Consider the following 20890-nt stretch of genomic DNA (forward strand, 5'->3'; position numbering starts at 1 on the left):
AAAAATACAGAAAACACATGTACATATACTGGACTTGAGACTTTAAATTACAGTGACAATGTACTACTATGTATCTTTTGTTTTTTATTTTCTGCCTCAAAAATTCAGTAAAGATGTTAGATCGATAGATAACGTAGAATCTCTGCTGGGAAAAGGTTGGCAAGTGTAGCTCATTATTTTCAGTATTTTTTTCCAGCACCCATTACATTGTTGCCATTAAAGAAAAGGGATATAGGATAATGATTAAAAGCATGGGCTGGAAAGGTTCAATTCAATTTTTGGCTCCGCTCAGCTCAGCTCTGAATTGATTGGATGGCCTTAGGCAGTGTTCAGCCTGCAACCCCTGTGGGTAACATGAGGATATTAATGCTTATGTACTGTACAGGACTGTTGTAAAGATTACTGTGATAATATATGTGGAGGGCTTTAAAGTTTACTTGAAATGGGTGAGTGGAGCAAATATAAATCTAGAAAAGAATCCCTTTAAGGCTGCAGTTATGCAATTCACCACATAGGCAGTGGTTAGCTTTTCCAGACAACCTGACACCAACAGCTCACAATGTTTATCTCCAGCATCTGGTTGTACACTGCCTCTGAACATGTTGTATACTGTATTCCATTGAACAGTCGCATCGGATAGGCAGGGTGCCTATGGGCGATACTGGAGCAGAACAGGTGGGAGGATCTTCGGCTGGGCGGAGCAAGAGAAATTGTGGTGGGAGTGGCTTGGCAAGTTGGAATAGACTTTTAGCACCCCATTTCTTGAAGGTATCAGCTTAAGAGTGTCCGCAGAAATATTTCAGGGGTGGGGAAGGACTATGAATTGTTACTGCAGGTCATTGGCAACGCATTCCACCCATTTAGAATTCCACCCCGCAGACACCTTTACGTCAGCTATGTCTGTTGGGACAGCATGATCAATAGCTGCGGAAGCAATTATGCACCCCCTTTTCTCAACGGCAGCCCTTTTGCTTGAGGTGACCCTGAATGCAGTGAAAGAGAAAACTACCTGCTGAATTTCTTCCCACGAAGCTGCAAAAGGCATCGATCCTCGGGGGGGGGAGCGGGGGAGAAGAACCCAGCACGTGTGCATTCAACAAATGCAGCCATTTCCATCCAGATGCACTGCTGAGAAACTTTTCATTTGCTTGTGGAACCGTTAAAGTCCCACAAGTGGCTGCAGAAGCGGGGTACGCGGGTTAAGCTATATGTTACTTTTGGGGGGGGACTGTTCTAAACGTTGCCAGCTTAAAGGAAAAGCAAGGGTCCGCCACTGCCGCCCAATCCAGATCGGGCTCGATGAAAACCCGCCTCCTCCTTCCCTGTGCTCGCGCGTTTGTCTGAGAGTCGCGCGCGCGCGCTCAGCATTGCACCTCGTTCCATGTACGTCTGTGGGTGTGAGCCGCGCTACTGCGCGTTCCATGCCACTGAAAAGCGATGGCTTTGGAGACCCGGAGCGAGGATTATCTATGCTGAACGCATTTTGGCGCTAGGACCCAGGAGAAAGTGAGGAAGCGGCTGAGGCCCAGGTGGGAGGAGTTAACAGGGCGCTCTCGATGGATCCTGAACATCCTCTGTCGAGTCGCCGTTTGCTCAGGTAATTATAGAGGGACGGAGGGGGGCGAGCGAACGAGCTTAAAGGGGCCGCATAGTCCCTGCTTGGGGCTCCCACTTTCCTCGTGGTAAGCGGGCACGTGGACCCGGCCTTCTGTTGAGGCAAAGCCGGAAGTGCGTGTTGAAAAGCAAGGCTCTACCAGAGAACAGGGTAGTAGGGAAAGCTAATAGTAAAATAAGCTAATGCGACCTTAGGTGCCTTCATAGGCGCTTAGAGTCCAGATCTCGGGAACTAACATTTCCACTCTATTCTCTAGTCAGGCTGTATCTGTTCTCCTCTGGTCTGTAGTGTGGCCTGTTTTGGACGCTCCTTTTGCAGAAGGAGGCTTGTGTTTGTTTCGGTGCTGAAAGTAAACATTTGTTGTTGTTATTGTTGTTGTTATGTGCCTTCAAGTCGATTACGACTTAATGGCGACCCTATGAATCAGTGACCTCCAACAGCATCTGTCATGAACCACCCTGTTCAGATCTTGCAAGTTCAGGTCTGTGGCTTCCTTTATGGAATCAATCCATCTCTTGTTTGGCTTTCCTCTTTTTCTACTCCCTTCTGTTTTTCCCAGCGTTATTGTCTTTTCTAGTGAATCATGTCTTCTCATGATGTGGCCTCAGTTTCATCATTTTAGCTTCTAGTGACAGTTCTGGTTTAATTTGTTCTAACACCCATTTATTTGTCTTTTGTGCAGTCCATGGTATGCACAAAGCTCTCCTCTAGCATCACATTTCAAATGAGTTGATTTTTCTCTTCTCTGCCTTTTTCACTGTCCAACTTTCACATCCATACATAGAGAATACCATGGTCTGAATGATCCTGACTTTGGTGTTCAGTGATACATCTTTGCATTTGAGGACCTTTTCTACTTCTCTCATAGCTGCCCTCCCCAGTCCTAGCCGTTTTCTGATTGTCTCCATTTTGGTTAATGACTGTGCCGAGGTATTGATAATCCTTGACAAGTTCAATGTCCTCATTGCCAACTTTAAAGTTACTTAAATCTTCTGTTATTACTTTCGTCTTTTTGACATTCAGCTGTAGTCCTGCTTTTGTGCTTTCCTCTTTAACTTTCATCAGCATTCGTTTCAAATCATTACTGGTTTCTGCTAGTAGTATGGTATTGTCTGCATATCTTAAATTATTGCTATTTCTCCCTCCAATTTTCTCACCTTCTTCATCTTGGTCCAATCCCACTTTCCGTATGATATGTTCTGCGTACAGAGAAAGTAAACATAGACTGACATTTTCAGGAAGGGAGTCTCAAGAAGTGAGGCACGTGTCAGCGACAGGATGTGAAGTTTTACGCCTGCTTGACAAATTGAAAATTAACAAATCACTAGGTTTGGATGGTATCCCCTTGAAAATTGTTAAATAACTCAAATGTAAAATCACTGGTCTCCTAACAAAAATATGCCGTTTGTCCCTAAGATCAGAGGATTGGGAAGTGAATCATGATAATGTACCACCAATTTTTAAAAAGGGATCTGGACAATTACGGGCCTGTTAGCTTAATGTCTGTTCCAGATAAATGTGGTGGTTAAACTTATCAAGTGTTTTGAAGCACAAGACTTTTTGAAACAGAACCAGCATGGCTTCTGCAAAGATAGGTCTCATCTTAGTAATCTTATAGAGCTCTTTGAGAATGTCAGCAAGCATATGGACAGAGGTGATCCCTTAGCCCAGCCTTTGCCAACCTGGTGACTGGGCTTCTGGCTGACTGGGGCTGATGGGAGTTGTAATCCAAAATATCTGGAGGGCACCAGGTTGGTGAAAGCTGCAATAGACATTGACCTTTTGGACCTTTCCCATAGTTGACCGCTGTGGGGAACAGGATGCTAGACTAGATAGACCTTTTGTCTGATCCTGCAGTGCTGTTCTATGTTGATAGTGCTGGGTATTGAATGGTTCCACATTTTTGTTGTTTTGTTTCTATTATAGCCCAGCAGAGCTGCTGGCAGCTCGCGCACGTGATCACAAGGTCCCTCAGCGCTCACATGGCCAGAAGGATTTCATCCCCGATGGATCAGAAGAACAAGAGGAGAGGCTGCAACAGTGCCGGGAAGAGCACTGGCAGCTTTTGGAGGAAGAACGTGTGGAGCGGTTGTATGTTGTAGTAGTAGTAGTAGTGCAGAGGTTTGCCTGATTAAGTTCTTAGCGTCTCTAGTTTAAAAAAGGTCTCCAGTAGTAGTAGGGCTGGAGAGCCACTGTTGGTTAGAGAAGACTGTATTGGGTCAGAAGGATCAAGTTCTTATTTTATTTTATTTTATTAAGAAAATTATTTCTAATTCACCTTTCGGATCTCAAAAGGGTCCCCAAGGTGACCCACTCCCACAAAATCTACAAATATAAGTTGGCAATAAGGTGTAACCCAAAAAGCAACAATTAAAACATACAAATATAAGTTAGCTGTAAAATATAACAATAAAAGCAACTATTAAAATGGTGATTAAAAAAGTCATTAAAAATCATTTAGAAAATCGGCAAAAACAGATGAAATCACACAGGCTATGGTCTGAAAGCATATGAGGCCAGCACCCTGCTGAAGCTAAGCAGGGTCAGGAGAGGTCAGTGCCTGGATAAGAGACTGCTTAGGAATCATATGTAAGCTGCCTTGGGTTTCTATTATGAAAAGAAAGGCAGGGTATAAATGTAATAAATAAATAAATATACATATATGTGTGTGCATGTAGATTAGCTGTTGCCTAAAAGCCACAAGGGAGAGGACCAACCACACCTGTCTAGGAAGGTTACTTGGCAGCAAGGAGCTGCAACTGAAAATGTTATGTCTTGTGCCCCAGCCAGTGATACGTCTGAAGGAAACAAGGTCTTGGACTTTGAGCTCTGTGGGTGGGCATGTCCGTATGGGTGGAGCAGTCCATCAGATATGCTGGTCCCAAGCTAATTAGACCACTGGTCTGCATGGGAGTAAGACAGCTTCACATGTCATTTGAAGGCATTTTTTAAAGGCATTTTAGGGCAGTAAGTCTTCTGGTTACCTCTGTGGTTGATTACCATTTGCAGCCCCTGTTGCAAGAACTGGGAGGCTGAAATATATATACAATGAAATAACTGAACCTATTCTAAATTCAGATTCAGGGTGAAGAAACAAGGGGGGTCCTCTCATTATGTTGTGATCCAGGCACAAGTGAAACCTTTCTTCCTAGATCTATTATTTTCTTGATCTATTTTCAAAAGTTTGTGTTAAGACTAAAATCGTTTCTTAACCCTTTTTCAGATAAGGTAACAGATACAATTTTATTTAAATCTCTTTTTGTAGGGGAAGTCTGGTGAAAGCTGAGTGGAAGCCTCAGGAAGGTATCGTAGAACTGAAATCCCCTGCTGTAAGTGTCAATCTCTGTCCCCACACCACCCCAATGCTGTCATTTTTTGCCATTTTTTAAACTACTTACTGTCACTTCAGATTCAGAGCCCAGCTTCAGATCAGAATCTATCATGCAATGTTGACTTTGGGTTGGGTTCTAGGCCTCGTGTGATATGACTTTGCTATCTTCTCTTTGCATCTTGTCTTTCTAGCGCTGTTCAGTGTACAAATTGCTTTTGCAATTTTTGGCTTTGGAGCAGCTATGGCACTGTTTAGGGCTAATTTTGCAATCTGCTACTCTCCTGTATAGCAGCTTCTCTGATGGGGCTGGAGTTCAAATTACGGAGTGGGGAGATTGGGGTATGTGCTTCATGACATCTGCAAGCCTCATCCCTGGCTCCTCCAGTTTAAGCCAAATCATGTCTCCCTGTAATGTTCTAACCAGAAGCTAAGGAGATCAGGCCAACCCTAGCTTCCCTTGCAATTGCAGAATGGAACGTGGATAGATAGTCTGAGTAAGCAAAGTAATGCACAGCTAGAAACCATAAAGCCCTCTTCAGCCAGCCACATAGCTACAAGGAGGTCTAGGCAGGTGAGCTATGGGTGTTCTTAAATAGAGGTTTGGAGGGCAGATCATGTCCTACTGTAGTCTTCTAAAACAATAGCTAACAAGGGCCTTCACAAAAGATAGGAAGTGCCTCCCCCGAGCCCCCCCTGTAATTCAAGTTATAGGCCAACTGACCAGGTTCTCCTACTACATATAGCCATAAGCCTGAAGGAGAGGCTGTGACTATATCACAAATTAGAAGGCAGCGTGGAATATTTTGCTTAAATAGATCCAGCCTTTCTGGGCTTGCCTCACAGTGCTGAAAACTGTTTTGAAGGACCAGGACTTGTGTATTTGACACTTGTTTTTTGTTGCCAGGGGAAATTCTGGCAAACAATGGGGTTTGCAGAGCTCGGAAAGCAGTGCCTGCAGCCAGAGGAAGCCCTGTATCTCCTGGAATGTGTAAGTACATCAGGCTTGGAGGCTTATGACATTATGATTTATTTTTTGATTAAGTGCTGTACATCTGCCTCCCCTCCTCCTTTGCCCTGCTGCACCTTGCAAAAAGCTTTCCAAATTCTATGAAGCCACCTGCCACAGAATAACGTAAGAAAATTAGCAAATACGCAGATTGATCTGGAGAGCACAGGATTAGAATGAGGAAAGGGGGAGAGAATGCTGAATGTGCACAGACATAATTATGCAGTACAAAGAGGAATTAACTTAAAATGCCATGCCTTGTATTAACACCATATTCCACCATATTCCACCATAGCTGCAGTACGGAGATGATGACCTTGCACACTCAGAATATAGCTGGCATCCTTTCTTCGTGATTTCATGATACTTAAAAATGAGGGGTGTTAAATATACCTTTGCCACTGTTTGTTCCATTGTTTTCTGTTGTTTCCTTTGTTTGGTTGCCCCCAATATTCTTGGCACGGGCACAGGGCAGCTACTGTTACACTAGTGCAGCCTCCTCAAGTCTTAGGTCTCCAGATGTTGTTGGACTCCATCTCTCATTGCCCCCAGCCAGCATGGCCAATGGTAAGGGATGACGAGGGTGGTAGTCCCAACAATATCTGAAGAGCCAAGGTTGAGAAAAGCTGCCCTTATTCTTCTCATGGAAAAAAATTAAGTATTGACAACGTGTATGTGTGCGTATGCATCTTTAAGCACCAGTGTACATGTGTTGGGATTGGACCAGGTCCCCAAACATCCTTGTGATAGATGTTAACTACATCAATTATGCTGTCGAGTTTCCTGCATTTGGGGAAATCCGCAGGGGTCAGCACACCCAGAGTGTGATAGATGTTAACTACATCAAGTGGGCCATTCTCTCTGGTTAAGGGGAAGAAATGGTAATGTACAGAGCTCTGAGTAAAAATGGGTAGGATGGCTTCTGAAGCTGCAGGGAAGGGAAGGGTGTGGTCCCCACAAAGTTGGTTTTAGGCATATTATAATTCTTAAATTTTAAGCTCCTGTCTTATAGGGATCTGTTCAGCTGTTCTACAGAGACTTGCCTTTGTCAGTCCAGGAAGCCTATGAGAATCTGCTATCTCAGAAGTCAGTGAGCCTGCTGATGTACCAGGTGCGTTTCAAGATTTGGGTTCAGCTGCTGCTATTAAATCTGGTGGAAAACCAGGAGAAGCCCAGCCTTGTACGTATACAGTGAATCTAAATGAACGAATACGTCAAGAGTTCTACAGCAAGCATAGAACCACATTTGGAACCCTATCAACCTGGGTTAGAGAAGCATTAAGTTCTTCAGTAACGGAAGGCACGTCTCTTGTTCCCCAGTGATTGGGAGTTGCCTGCAATTCTAAAGCAAATAGTTCTGCACCAAATTAGTTACTGCAATATAATTAGCAGATGCATGTACTCTTGTATGAAAGGATATGTGTCAATATAGTATCAAAGTTTTGGGCTTGATTGCTTATTAAACAATTTTGGTAGTGACATAGAATTTAGTAGTTGAAGCTCCATAACTTTAGTAATGCCAGCCATTCTTGCAAGGAGTCTAGTGATCTCTTCTAAGTGATGTCTGGGGAGGGGGCACACTATTAAAAAATGGGCACATGGAAAGGGTAGTGAGTGAGTCAATGTACTTATGAAAGTTATGAATCGATATACGTAAAAAAACAGATAATCACTGGATGTACATTTCTGTGTTATGATTAAGTAAAAAATAATGATAGATATAATTCTCCAAAAGAAACAAAGAAAAAACAAGAATCTGACACTTGTTAGTCAACCTAGCCCTAGGGTGTCATGGTGGGCCATCTGCTTTGTCTGCTTCAGGTTGCCAGCCACCCTAGACACTGCTGTACCATCCTGACAAAATTGGGGCAGTGGTGATGTGTAGAATTCTGAATGGGGAGTCCAGCGTTGTTCCAGTTCATCCATGGACTTGCTGGTTGGTCTAAGTCAGTTTAGATGGGAGTATGGGAGTAATGACGACTTTGATCTCAGCCCTGCTAAGGGACAATAAGAGACTATAAAGTGTTTTTCATGCTTCAATGATCTCTAAATGCTATAAACATTAATATCTGTTATGATACCTGATTGCTCTATAGTTATTTTTTAGAATAATTTTTGTAAACTGAAAAAAAGAAAGAAAACAGCATGTGGGGGACATCAGTGCAGGGTTTCCATAGTATTACATGGCATATTTTCCAGCTCTGTTATCCTCTCTTTTTTTCTTTTCCATAATAATAGAATAGTAGAGTTGGAAGTGGCCTATAAGGCCATCGAGTCCAACCCCCAGCTCAGCACAGGAATCCAACTTAAATCATACCTGACAGGTGGCTGTCCAGCTGCCTCTTGAATGCCTCCAGTGTTGGAGAGCCCACCACCTCCCTAAGTAATTGGTTCCATTGTTGTACCGCTCTAACAGTTAGGAAGTTTTTCCTGATGTTCAGTTGAAATATCAACTGTTTCCTGTAACCTCCTGTAACTTGAGCCCATTATTCCATGTCCTGCACTCTGGGACGATTGAGAAGAGATCCTGGCTCTCCTCTATGTGACAACCTTTCAAGTACTTGAAGAGTGCTATCATATCTCCCCTCAGTCTTCTCTTCTCCAGGCTAAACATGCCCAGTTCTTTCAGTCTCTCCTCATAGGGCTTTGTTTCTAGTCCCCTGATCATCCTGGGAAGGATAAGGGAAGTTAACCCTGGGAATCTTAAAGGACCTGGAGGTATATGATGGTATAAATGAACTGGGAATTTGTGACATTTGTGTCCGTTTTATGGTTAGATGAGAAAAACAAGCACCTCTGGCTTCTCAAAATATGTTACCGCATGGGCTCTGAACTATTCTCATTGTAAATTCTTAAGCGTTTGGGATGTGAAAGCATTAATGTCCTTCACTTTTCCTGTGAAGGCTGCAAAGCAAAATGATCAGGATTACTCCACAGGTTTGTGTTTGTTTTTTTTGGGGGGGGGTAATGTGTTTGAAAAATGACATGCTTGCATGACAAAATTTACGTATTTAGCAACATGGATCTGATTCAGAAGCCCATACTAGAGAGGTGATAGCAGCAACTGCAGCGTGTGCCAGTATGAAACATATGGAATGGCTCTCATTCAGAAATAATGTCTAAACAAATTTGATCTTGAAAGAACATAGAGTCAAAGTTCTCTCTAAGATAGTCACCTTGCTTCTTGTCTCTATTATAAGGTGTTCAGTCACTTGAAGAGACTGGGTTACATCGTTCTGAGATTCTGTCCCAGGTAATTGTTTGACAGCAGTCTTCCCTGCCTGCAACACCCTCCCTAAGATTTTCCCTTAGCACTTTCTTGACATTGCATATTTGTTCCTTCTCTCCCCACCCCACTTTAAACATCACCATCTTCCAAGAGTGATATATATCTTCTCCATCCTTTGTGTCTGTCATGAGACCTATATGTGAACTTTGCCTTCTGTCCCTTTTTGATTTGAAATGGGTCTGTGGATTAATAAGCTTGAAGAGTTATATCCAGGAGGAAGGGAAGTTTCTTATGGCCATTTCTGCATTGCTAAAAAGATTTTCACAGCTAGTGATGAATGGGATGTTCTGATTTCTGATCCTTTTTTACCTCTTCAGCACTGTTCCAACACCTTATGAGAGGCAGCTGAACTTCGATAGCCACTACCAGAGTACAGAGAGAAGCCGCCGTAAGAGGAAAAGGAGCTCCAGCCCTTGGTAAAACCATGCCGATACTAGCAGTGGTGCCCCTGACTGGTTAGCCCTAGGTGGACATGTTGTTGAATACTGAGAAATGTATCAGTTCTCCTTTTGTTTTTCCCCACCACAGCTTCATATTTGTCTCTTGCCACAATGCAGGAGTGGGGAACCTGTAGTTTTGCTCCCATAATCCCTGATCATTGGCCATGCTGGCTGGGGATGATGGGAGTTGGGAATCCAACTACATCTGTACCATAATGGCTATATACTTCAATTTAAAAATGCAAGAACTAGATAGAACATTCCCTGCATCAGATAGTGAGTGGCCTGAAGGATTCCTTCCAATGATGTGTTCTTAGGATTTTGGGATAGTCCAAAGATAACGTGGTAAAGGAGGATACCCATGTGTTAATCCCCTTTTGTCTTTGGTTAGGTTGCAACAAGACAAAAAATCCAAGGCATCTGAGAAATCGCAGGAATGCAAAGAATCGCCCAAAAAGGCCAGGAGGCATCACGAGAGTTCCAGCCACCCAGCCTTGGATGATTCATCCGAGGAAAGAACAAAAGCTTTGGATCCTAACATTGCAGCTGGGGAGCCAGCCCCATCTTCCAGTGTCACAAAAGAATGTAATGAAACTCCAGCTTGTGCTCAAGATCACAGTGAAAGATCTAGCAAGACCTTTCGTGGGAGCTACGACAGTGTCCATCCCTCCCGCTGGGATTACACCACCATTATATTCCCCAACATGGGTGCTGATTGCCCGCACACCCTCCTGGCAGAGCCTGATAAGAGGCTCCTCCCAGAGAATGTAATGGCACCGGAGGTTGATGTGGCCTGTTGGTGCAGGAAGCTCAACCAGAAGCAAGAGAGGTTGACGCGCAAGGAGCGGGAGCAGCTGAAGTGGGAGCGCAGGTACAAAAGCAGTGTCAATGAGGATAAAGAAGTCCAGCGCTGCTCCACATGGCAAGAGTATAAGGCACTTCTGAAAGAGAGGAGAGAGTGGCAGGAATGGAACTGCCCTGCACACCTCTGGGAACAGGCAGTCACCCCACTTGTGAAGCCAAACCAAGGTCTTTCAACAGGTATTGTGACTTCTGACAAAGAGAGAAGCTTTGTCTCTTTTTAAAACTAGGAAGGTGGCCTAGAATTCCTGTTCCTTGTCCAAAAAGCTAAGTTCAACTGTGCTCAAGTTCATCAAGTTCATCTAAATAGATCAGTGATGTAAACACTGTGGTTTGGAACTTAGTTAGGCGTCCTCTAACAGAAAGGTTTCTTTGTTCTCAGATGGGACCAAGATTCAGCAAAGGAGTTTTGGGGAAAGCTGGATAAAATGTAATTAAATAAATGCAAGTATCTAAGATTGCAACCCTAAACCCCACTTACTTGGGAGTAAGCCCCATTGAATTCAATAGGACTTACTTCTGAATTGATCTGGTTAGGATTGTGTTGTTAGCTGCTTTAGGTTAGGTGTGGGGAATCTTTGGCCCTCCAGATGTTGCTGAACTACAACTCCCAGTGTCCTTGGCCATTAGCAATGATTTCAGGAGCTTATGGGAGTTGTAGTTCAGCAACATCTGGAGGGCCAAAGGTTCTCTACACTTGCTTTAGGTAAATAGCTGCATTCTAATAGTGCAAGAACAACTCTTAGGAGAGGATTCCAAGAGGTCTCTTTTGTGTGGGGGGGAAAACAACCCTCTCCTCACATAAGAGCCTTGCTGGATCAGACCAGAGGCCCATCTACTCCAGCATCCTGTTCTCTCAGTGGCCAACCAGATGCCTATGGGAAACCCACAAGCAGGACACAAGCACAACAGCACTGTCCCCACTTGACAACTGGTATTCAGAGGCATACTACCTCCGACAGTGGAGGTAGAACACAGCCATCATGGCTTATCCTCTGTGAATTTGTCTAATTTTACAAAGCCATCTGTGTTATGGGAGCCATTTCAATAGTAGAACTTTGAATGGTGTCCTGTGGGAGAGGGAGGAAAACTTTTCTCTGTCCACTTTCTCCATACCATGCATAATTTTATATACCTTTATCTTGTCGCTTCTCGCTCACCTTTTCTCTAACCTAAACCATGATGATCATGTTTCCAGTATACCACAAGGACATAAGAAGAACCTGCTGGATCACACCAAAGTCCCATCTAGTCCAGCATTCTCTTCTCACAGTGTCCAACCCTATGCTTATAGGAAGCCCACAAGCGTAATGAAAGCAATAGCACTCTCTGACTTGTGATCCCTCATGCCTCTCATACAGGAGGTAATATAGCCATTGTGACAAGTAGTCATAGCCTTATCCTCCATTAATTTGTTGAAACCTCTTTGAAACCATAAAAGTTGGTGGCCATCGCTATATTTGTCATAGCAAATTCCATAATTTAACTATACATTGTATGAAGTACTTCCTTAAATTTCCCAACATTCAGCTTCATTGGGTAGCTCCAGCTTCAAGTATTATGAAAGAGGGAGAAAAATGACTGTCCACTTTCCTCACACCATGCATAATCTTACATACCTGTATCATATCCTTACCCCTTTCCTTTTTTCTAAATTTAGAAAGCCCCAAATGTTGTAACTTTTCATCATAGTAAAATTGCTCCAGCCCCTTCATCATTTTGGTTGCCCTTTTCTGAACCTTTTCCAGCTCTACACTATCCTCATCATTTTGGTTGCCCTTTTCTGAACCTTTTCCAACTCTACACTATCCTTTTTGAGGTGAGGCGACCAGAACTGTACACAGTATTCCACGTGGTTGCATCATAGGTATGATATTTGCAGTTTTATTTTCAATCTCTTTCCTAATGATCCCTAACATGGAAATTGGCCTTTTTCACAGCTGCCAACACTAGGTCGACATCTTCACCAAGCTGTCCCAAAGTCTCATTCCTGGTCAACCACCACCACTTCAGACCTCATGAATGTATATGGGAAATTAGGATTTTTTGCCCCAGTGCAAATCACTATATTTATTTATTTATTATTTGATTTATATCCCGCCCTTCCTCCCAGCAGGAGCACAGGGCGGCAAACAGAAGTGCTAAAAACACATCAAAACATCATAAAACAGACCTTAAAATACACCAAAACAATACAACTTTAAAAACATTTTTTTTAAAAAAGCTTTTAAAACCTCTTTTAAAGAGGGTTAAAAACATATTACCAGGTGAAAAATCCACAGCTACCTTCTACATAACATTTCTCTTTCAGTGGTGAAAAAAAATGGCAATATCCTGCAAGTGAAGCATATTGAGGAATGTTATGTTGATGATGAACACAAATGAGAAAAAGATTAGCGGGGGAGGGGATCATAAGCTGGCATGGAAAGGCACTACTAAGGAAAGACATACCAAGAACATACCTTTTGGATTAAAGGGCTTTTGGACAGATTGCCTTTTGGATGAATGGCTCATATATTTGCTTTACATGCAATATTAATATATTAAAGGGCAGATTAAATGCATTTTGCACTTGCTAAGCAGAGTGGCATAGAATTCGGCATGTCTTAGGGCCTTTCCCCTCCTTTCTTTTAAAGCAGCTAGTTCTCATATATACAGAGAAGTAATTGACAATGCATGAGTATCCACAGGCTCAGTGATCCAGTGAATGACTGCTAGTCCTTTCACCCTTCTTTATATTGCCTTCACCAACTCCCTTTCTGTGCCTGCCACCACTCCCTGACTACCTGGAAATAATACATACGTGCATACTCTATCTATACCCCGAACATGCATTTTGTTGCCACATAATTTTGGTTCTCTTTGCGCACGACTATTCTCAGTAGCAGATTCTCTGGGTAGAAGAACAGGAAGATGCTTGCAGCCTTGTTAAAGAGGGTAGTGTTCAGAATGCCTGAATAGTCAGCTAATCAGTGCAGATAAATTCTTTGAAGATCACATGCCCCTAATCCAAACCTCTTGCTTTCTCCCCACTAGCCAATGTCCTCCAACAGATCAGTGTGTTCCAGTCCTCCCAAATCCTGGATGAGGCATCTCGGTAAGTATCAAACTAGAACGCTGGCTGAATGCTTTTAATCTCCCTGTGTCTCCCTAGGTGTAAATAACTATCTTCTTTAAAATATTTTAGTCCCACTTTTTAATTGTAACATATTCTATGGAGGCTCACAAGTTTAGAACAATATTATAAATTATATGCCAGGCACATGCTTAGTGAAGGACTAATGTTCAGACTGACTATGTAGCAGGAATGGCCCAGTCCAGCAACAAAGCAGTTAAATTCCAACCAAATTCTAGAGCAAGACTGTAACTAATCAGCAGCATCACGGCAAAGTGCAATGTACCTTAATATAGCTGCTTCTTCCAGTCATAGAACTGGGATAATATCAGTTGCAAGTTCAGTTCAGACTTATCTGCTTGCCTTTTAATACTTTCCAGCAGATGAATCCTCTGTGGGATGCTCTTGCTCCTAAGTTTCAGGTAATGGAGATGCCTGAAATCTTAAAATCTGAAGTCCTAGAACTTACAGTTCTGTGCCTAATGGAGAAGCTTTGTAATTCTGGAGTGTGTGACTACATAAATCAAGTTAGAGGTATATGTTGTGGTTTGGGACACAGATGTCAGAGCCCCGAGGAAACACCGCTCTTTAAAAATAAATGTCTAGCTTACATGGTTGAAGAAGCAAGTTGGAAATATATTTGTAATGATTGTGAAAGTATCAAAAATTTGTAGATCAGATTCTGAATTCGTAATCAAGAGTCTTTAGCACCTTGCTCAGTTCCCTGTCTCAATGACATCCACTTTCAAATCCCTCTAATTAACTCAACACCCCAAAAGTTTATGGTACCCCTTTTCTTGATTTCATTCCAGATTCTGACAAAATGTGCTGTACCTCAAGATTTACTCTCCTTTTTCCCCTCTTCTCTGGTACTTCTCTGCGGGTACAGGAGAACTTTGATGCTTTTTAATCTTCTCAACAGACTGCAGAACAATTCCAGAGACATGAAGATAGATTTTGATGTGTACCAAGCAGATGCAGCTTCTAGCTTTAAGAAGAACAACCCTGGGAAGCCATATGTCCGGATGTGTGTTCGGAGGTACTAGGCGGTTATCAGCGTAATGATTAGCAAAACTGTATATTCAAATCTTTTACAGAATTTAGCTTACAGTTCAGTTAACGGAGAGACCCTAAGCCTTCATTCAAAAAGGGATGTTTGTAGCTCTTGTGGTTTTTTAAGAGTACTGTAGCTCAGTAATTTAAAGTACTTGAAAGGAATGCTGATGCTGGGAAAGTGGGGACAAGAACTCTTTCAGTCGGTCACAGATGATGCCTGCATTGAGAGAGGAGATTGTGCCAGCTGGGCAACTTCCTGCTGCTGTCCTGGGGCATTTGTGTGTATGTGATTCTGTTGTGTACTTCCATCAACCCAAAAGATACACAGGGACTGTCCTGTTAGTAGTGATATGGGGCAGGAGCTGGATTGTGGAGGCCATGTGAGGATTTCAGAATTCCTAACCTGCTTCCAAGTTATATTACAAGGATGTGGCTTTTCAGGAAGTGTATTTACTATTGAGAAATATAAGCATTCTTCCCTTCTGTAGGTTTGATGAGCCAATCCCGTCCCTGAGGGCAGTGAAGCAGCTTTCTTACCAAAGTGGAGACGTCCCAGTGGTCTTTGCACTAGTAGACAATGGAGACATCACTTTCTACTCTTTTAAGGAGTTCAAGCTGCCTATTGATGTTCATCACTGATATTGCTGTTGCCACATGGCAAAACATATTTGGGACTGGTTTGTGTTTTATAGAAAATATTACTCAGGACTTGACTTCTGATTTATTCACTTGAATACTATATAGAATCTCTGACTGTCTACATCGGGTCACCAATGAATGCAGATTTCATGCAGCAAGAACCTGCTCATTCATAAAAGCAAAGAGCAGTTAAAACAAAACAAAAAATTCTGGGCAGAAACCCACAACTGCATTTTGTTTTGTTCTTTATTTGGTGCCAGGAGAGCGTTTCCATAAAGAATAATCTAGTTTACACCAGCTGGAAGGTATGGCACATATAAACAATAAAAGCTGACATTCAGTATCAGTGATCCACCAAGTAACATGGAACAAGCCATTATTGCAGGGGTAGCCAACGTAGTGCCTTCCTGATCTTGTTGGAATACAGCCCCCCCTGAATATTGCCTTTGATGGCTGGGACAGATGGGAGATTTAGTCCAACATCTAGAGGGCACCATGTTGGCTGTCCCTGCATTATTACCTGATTATTTTTTCTAGTCGCAGAGCAGCCAGTGAAAACCTGAGGATAGTCTCCTGTTGCTGGACACATTTTTTTCCCTTCAACCGCAGTGATCTACCAGAGGAAAGGAAACTGCAAAATGCTGAGATCTTGCAGAATCCATGGAAATACACCACCACTTGTTTGTGTGTGATATTTCCACAAAGTGAGTGAACCTTCAATTACTCGGGGCTTGAGTCATCATGACCAGACTGCCGTGCTTCTGCTTTCCAGCCCCTCTTCTGGATGCAGCTTGATGTTCCACGTTGAGAATTACTGTCTGTATCACTAAGTTTATTTATAACCTTTGCTACCATGGAGATTTTTTTTCTTCAGATACCAAATTTCTGTCTTTTTCTGTGCTGTGAACTTGCTACGGTAGTTGGAGCCAGAAAGGAGTAATATCAAAAAATGAAGGGACTGGGTTTTTTTACTAAGAAATTTTAGAGGCAGTTTTGGGTGATTGCCGAGTGTGGAAATTAAAGCAATAAAATAACTCTTTTTGTGTGTTAAGACAGTGGTGTGTGGTCTGTTTGGATTGGTTTCATACGGTATGCTTCTCCTAGGCAGAATGTGACTGACAGCAGTTCATGTATTTATGCCAAATACTTCGGGGCTTTCTTATTTGCTGGCAATTTGCTACTGTCAGCATTTGCTAACAAATGAATTCCCAAATGATATCCCAGAATGCACTGCAATTTTTTGCCTAAGGCAGAGAGAGGCAAGCAAACACTTCTGGGTTTGAAGGGTTGAAGGGAAGAAAGAACACCAGATGTATGATCAGAGCTATCCTAGTATTTCAGCATGAGGCTAGACAAAGACCAACCAAAGTTTCCAATGTGTATGCTGTAACAGGAAACAGTAACCATTCTAACATAACCAAAATGCCATCAGGTTTATATGATGTCAACATTAGTCATTAAACCTTTTCCTGAATTCTAATAAAACTCATTTGCTCCATCCATCTAGATGGCTTGCTGAAAATGATCCCTTGCTTGTATAGCTGTTCAGTTATGGCTGGCACCCTCTTTGCATTACATGAATTAAGTTGTGGGAGGGAGCGTGGAGCACCCTGCTTTGCTACAGAGACTGGGTTAGATTGCCGTCAGACCATCCTTTCAAGCCCGAGCCTAATCATGTTCACTTGGAAGTAATGACAATGGATTCATGGAAGATTTGCTGGTTTTAGTTTCTATGGGTTCGATGGCTCTGGTATGAAACCACTGCAGGGTGATAACTATTATGGAAAGAAACAAACTTGGGTTATGATGATGCCAAGGTCTGCAATTCTTAAAGGTGACTTGCTGAAATATGCAGATCATAACTATCCCCGCTTCTGGCCTCCAAGACAATATGTGACAAAACTATAACTGATGGATATTACCCTAACCACCTTCAGTGGACTAGTACTTCACACATATGCATAGATAAGGAACAATGTCCCTAACCTAGTGCTAGTAGAGTAACTTCATGCTCCAAATCTGCTGTTATCTCAATTGTTAATTAAATTATTCCTTTAGCAACAGTTGGTGGCCTAAAGATAATTCACAGAAAGGGAAATTCAACCAACCCCTCTTCGCTGCACGCATTTCTCCTATCAGAACTATAGCAGACTCCCTGCTGTAGCTGCTACAGATCTCATAAAAGAAAGTAAAAAAGGGGGAGGGGGGACTGCCCTGAAACTGCTTAATTCAGTCACTTGCAATTCGGCAAAGCAGACTTGCTGCTGTCAGCCTCTGATCTCTGTTGCTCAGGGTTTTTGCAGTTCTGCCAGCCCTCAGTAACTTAGGTTAGAGACACCACTGGCTTTCTATGGGACTGAAGCCAAATCAAGTGGTTGCTACCTGGAAAGGTGATTTGGCCCAGTTACTACGTTTACTTTTCTTTTTGATTGCAAAAAATAAGAATTACAAAAGAAAAAATATCCTCTATATATGTAAACACAAAGTACAAATTCCATACTGTCATGTATTCATATAAAAAGTCAGTTAAGGTTTAAAGGGCATTGTATACACATTAGGTATCCTTGGTTGCTATTATATTTTAAGCAGAATGTCAAAAAAATAGGCTGGATATTATCTTGGTATTTAACATTTCAGTACATTTCTGTGGTGCAAGTCCATCAGTAGCTTTTTCTTAAGTTTTGTCAACAATGCTTTAACTCGTGTGTTTTTTATACCATTGCAAAATGTCAGCTGGCTGATCTGATTTCTTGCTATGACTAATCTGGCTGCAGTTATTTTAGTTGGTGCAAGTTCCAAATCTGAATTTGCTGTGCCTTTCGGATATCCCATGAAAGCACATTCTGATGATGAAATTGTTGGTAGCAATATAATCTTATTTCTAATCCTCATTACTTCTTCCCAGACGTTTATAAATGTAGGACAAGTCCAAGATATGTGTAAGATATCCACTCCTCTATTTTTGCTAATTGCTTATTTGAATATACTCTGAAGGAAAGAAACTACTCAGAGTTTACTTCCAGGAGAAGACTTGTGTATGTTTTGGATGGGACAAAGGAATGAGAATCCTGAACTTATAATAGAAGCTTCAATAGTTTTATACTTAACATAAGCTAAGTTTCTCATCCATGAGTACAATGCATGCTAAAAAGCAAAACTGTTGAGAGTCACCTGCAGTTAAGTGTTTCTTTAATTCAGCCCAACATAACAGAAGTTGGCATACCTCAAACTAGTACTAGTAACCACTATCCCATTAAAAGCCCCTATAAAAAGTTAAAACAGTTTTGTTATAAAACTGTATGGATTGTATCCAGTGCTACTCTTCTGCTCATGCAGCAGACTTCTGCTTGCACAGTGGAACTTCCCCCTCCTCTCCCCTGCAGCCCCCCCCCAAAAGCTGCTGCAGAAGGTTGGGGAGACCACACCTCATTGGCGATCACTCGTGGCCGAGTAAGATTGTCTTCCAAGATAAGGTCTTTAACAGTGGGTCCGTAAGTGACTGTGGAGGCCAATTCTGGATCCACACAGCCTCCCACAGTGAGGATGTAGGTTTCCAGATGGAAGATGGTCACGATGAGGATTTGCTTGACGTGCCTTCCGCTTAGCTCGTTTGTCCCTTTCACCCTGTACTCGTGCTTCTTCAAAGTCCATAGCACCTTTGATAATCGCCAACCTCCAATTGGGACACTCATGGGCCAAGGCTTCCCAGTTCTCGATGCTTATGTTACATTTTTTTTAGATTAGCTTTGAGAACATCTTTAAACATCTTTTGCTGTCCACCGATATTCCATTTTCCATCCTTACGTTGGGAGTAAAGTAGCTGCTTTGGAAGACTGTGATCAGGCATTCGAACAACATGGCGGGTCCAGCGAAGTTGATGTTGGAGGATCATTGTTTCAACACTGGTGGTCTTTGCTTCTTCCAATATGCTAACATTAGTCCACCTATCTTCCCAAGTAATTTGCAGAATTTTCCAGAGGCAGTGTTGGTGGAATCTTTCAAGAAGTTGGGAGTGGCATTTATAGATGGTCCATGTTTCACAGGCGTACAGTAAGGTCGATAGTACAATGCCTTTGTAAATAAGCATTTTGGTCTCCCTGCAAATATCCCGATCCTCGAACACTCTGCGCTTCATTCGGGAGAATGCAGCACTCGCAGAGCTCAGATGATGCTGAATTTCAGCGTCGATGTCAGCTTTTACAGAGAGATGACCACCAAGATAAGAAAAGTGATCGACATTCTCCAGCATCGCACCTTTAAGCTGGATTGATGGTGCTACAGAGGGATTGGTTCGCACTTGCTGATGAAGCACTGGTTTTTTTGATGTTAAGCGAGAGGCCAAGCTTTTCATATGCTTCTGCAAAGACATTTAGGATAGTTTGAAGATCTTCCTCTGAATGTGCGGAGACTACATTATCATCGGCATATTGAAGTTCTATGACAGAGGTTGTAATTACCTTACTTTTTGCTTTCAGCCTACTGAGATTAAAAAGCTTTCCATCTGTTCGATATGTGATTTCCACACCAGTGGGAAGTTTCCCCTCAACAAGGTGTAGAATCATGGCAATGAAAATAGCAAATAAGGTCGGAGCAATGACACATCTTTGATGCCTGATCCCACTTTGAATGGATCACTTTGAGAGCCATTGTTATCCAAAATTGTTGCCGTCATGTTGTCATGGAGGAGTCGCAAAATATTCACAAATTTATCAGGGCATCCAATTTTCAGAAGGATGGTCCAGAGAGCAGTTCGATTTACAGTATCAAAGGCCTTAGTCAGATCAATAAACGTCATATACAGAGGTCAGTTTTGCTCCCTGCATTTTTCTTGAAGCTGTCGTGCAGTGAAGATCATGTCCACTGTCCCCCTGGAAGGGCGGAAACCATTTTGGGATTCAGGGAGGATGTCTTCTGAGATAGGTAGGAGGCGATTTGTGAGGATCCTTGCAAGGATTTTACCTGCAGTAGCTAGAAGAGAGATGCCTCGGTAGTTCCCACAATCTGTTCTATCACCCTTCTTGAAAAGAGTGATAATTAAGGCATCCCTAAAGTCTTCCGGGATCTCCTCCCTCATCCAGATTTTTTTGATGAGCTTATGAAGTTGTTGTGTAAATTCAGGCCCACCTTCTTTAAAGACTTCAGCAGGAATGCCATCAGGTCCACTAGCTTTGTTATTCTTCATTTGATTAATGGCTTTACTGACTTCATCCAAATTAGGGGATACTGCAAGCTCATCTCTAATTTGTTATTGTGGGATTTGTGCGAAGACCTCATCAGCCACAATAGAGTTGCTATTAAAGAGGTCATGGTAATGCTCTTTCCAACGCAGTGCAATAGACTCTTTGTCCTTTAGAAGTTTGGTACCATCTATTGAACGTAAGGGATTTGTACCATAATTTGTTGGTCCATAGATGGCCTTTGTGGCATTAAAAAAAGCCCCGTGCATCATCAGCATCTGCAAAATGCTGGGTTTCTTGAGCTTTCTTTATCCACCAGGCATTCTTAAGTTCTCTGGTTCTTCTTTGGACCTTAGCCTTT

The 20890-nt window shown here is 42.4% G+C and overlaps 1 protein-coding gene across 2 annotated transcripts; it reads left to right on the forward strand.

Moving 5' to 3' along the window:
• Positions 1-1197: 1197 nt before the first annotated feature.
• Positions 1198-16403, forward strand: TSEN54 (tRNA splicing endonuclease subunit 54). Of its 2 annotated transcripts, none has more exons than XM_061616161.1 (11): positions 1198-1597; positions 3542-3736; positions 4881-4944; positions 5851-5934; positions 6965-7063; positions 9153-9205; positions 9559-9657; positions 10073-10722; positions 13579-13639; positions 14580-14696; positions 15202-16403. In XM_061616161.1, exons 1-11 carry the CDS (start codon positions 1557-1559, stop codon positions 15350-15352), a joined length of 1614 nt encoding a protein of 537 aa, XP_061472145.1. In that variant the 5' UTR covers positions 1198-1556; the 3' UTR covers positions 15353-16403. The 2 variants fall into 2 exon arrangements, with proteins under 2 accessions (XP_061472145.1, XP_061472146.1); XM_061616162.1 differs by having other exon boundaries at positions 3542-3706.
• The last annotated feature ends 4487 nt before the right edge of the window (positions 16404-20890 follow it).

The sequence above is a fragment of the Rhineura floridana genome, chromosome 3 (genome assembly GCF_030035675.1).
Source record: "Rhineura floridana isolate rRhiFlo1 chromosome 3, rRhiFlo1.hap2, whole genome shotgun sequence".
Lineage (NCBI taxonomy): Eukaryota > Metazoa > Chordata > Lepidosauria > Squamata > Rhineuridae > Rhineura > Rhineura floridana.

Bases quoted from the DNA above. Each gene is read 5' to 3' on its own strand.
- TSEN54 (XM_061616161.1), top strand. From the start codon at position 1,557: ATGGATCCTGAACATCCTCTGTCGAGTCGCCGTTTGCTCAG. The intron at 4,945-5,850 runs GTAAGTGTCAAT...TTTTGTTGCCAG, and splicing joins TAGAACTGAAATCCCCTGCT to GGGAAATTCTGGCAAACAAT. The intron at 7,064-9,152 runs GTGCGTTTCAAG...CTCTATTATAAG, and splicing joins TGAGCCTGCTGATGTACCAG to GTGTTCAGTCACTTGAAGAG.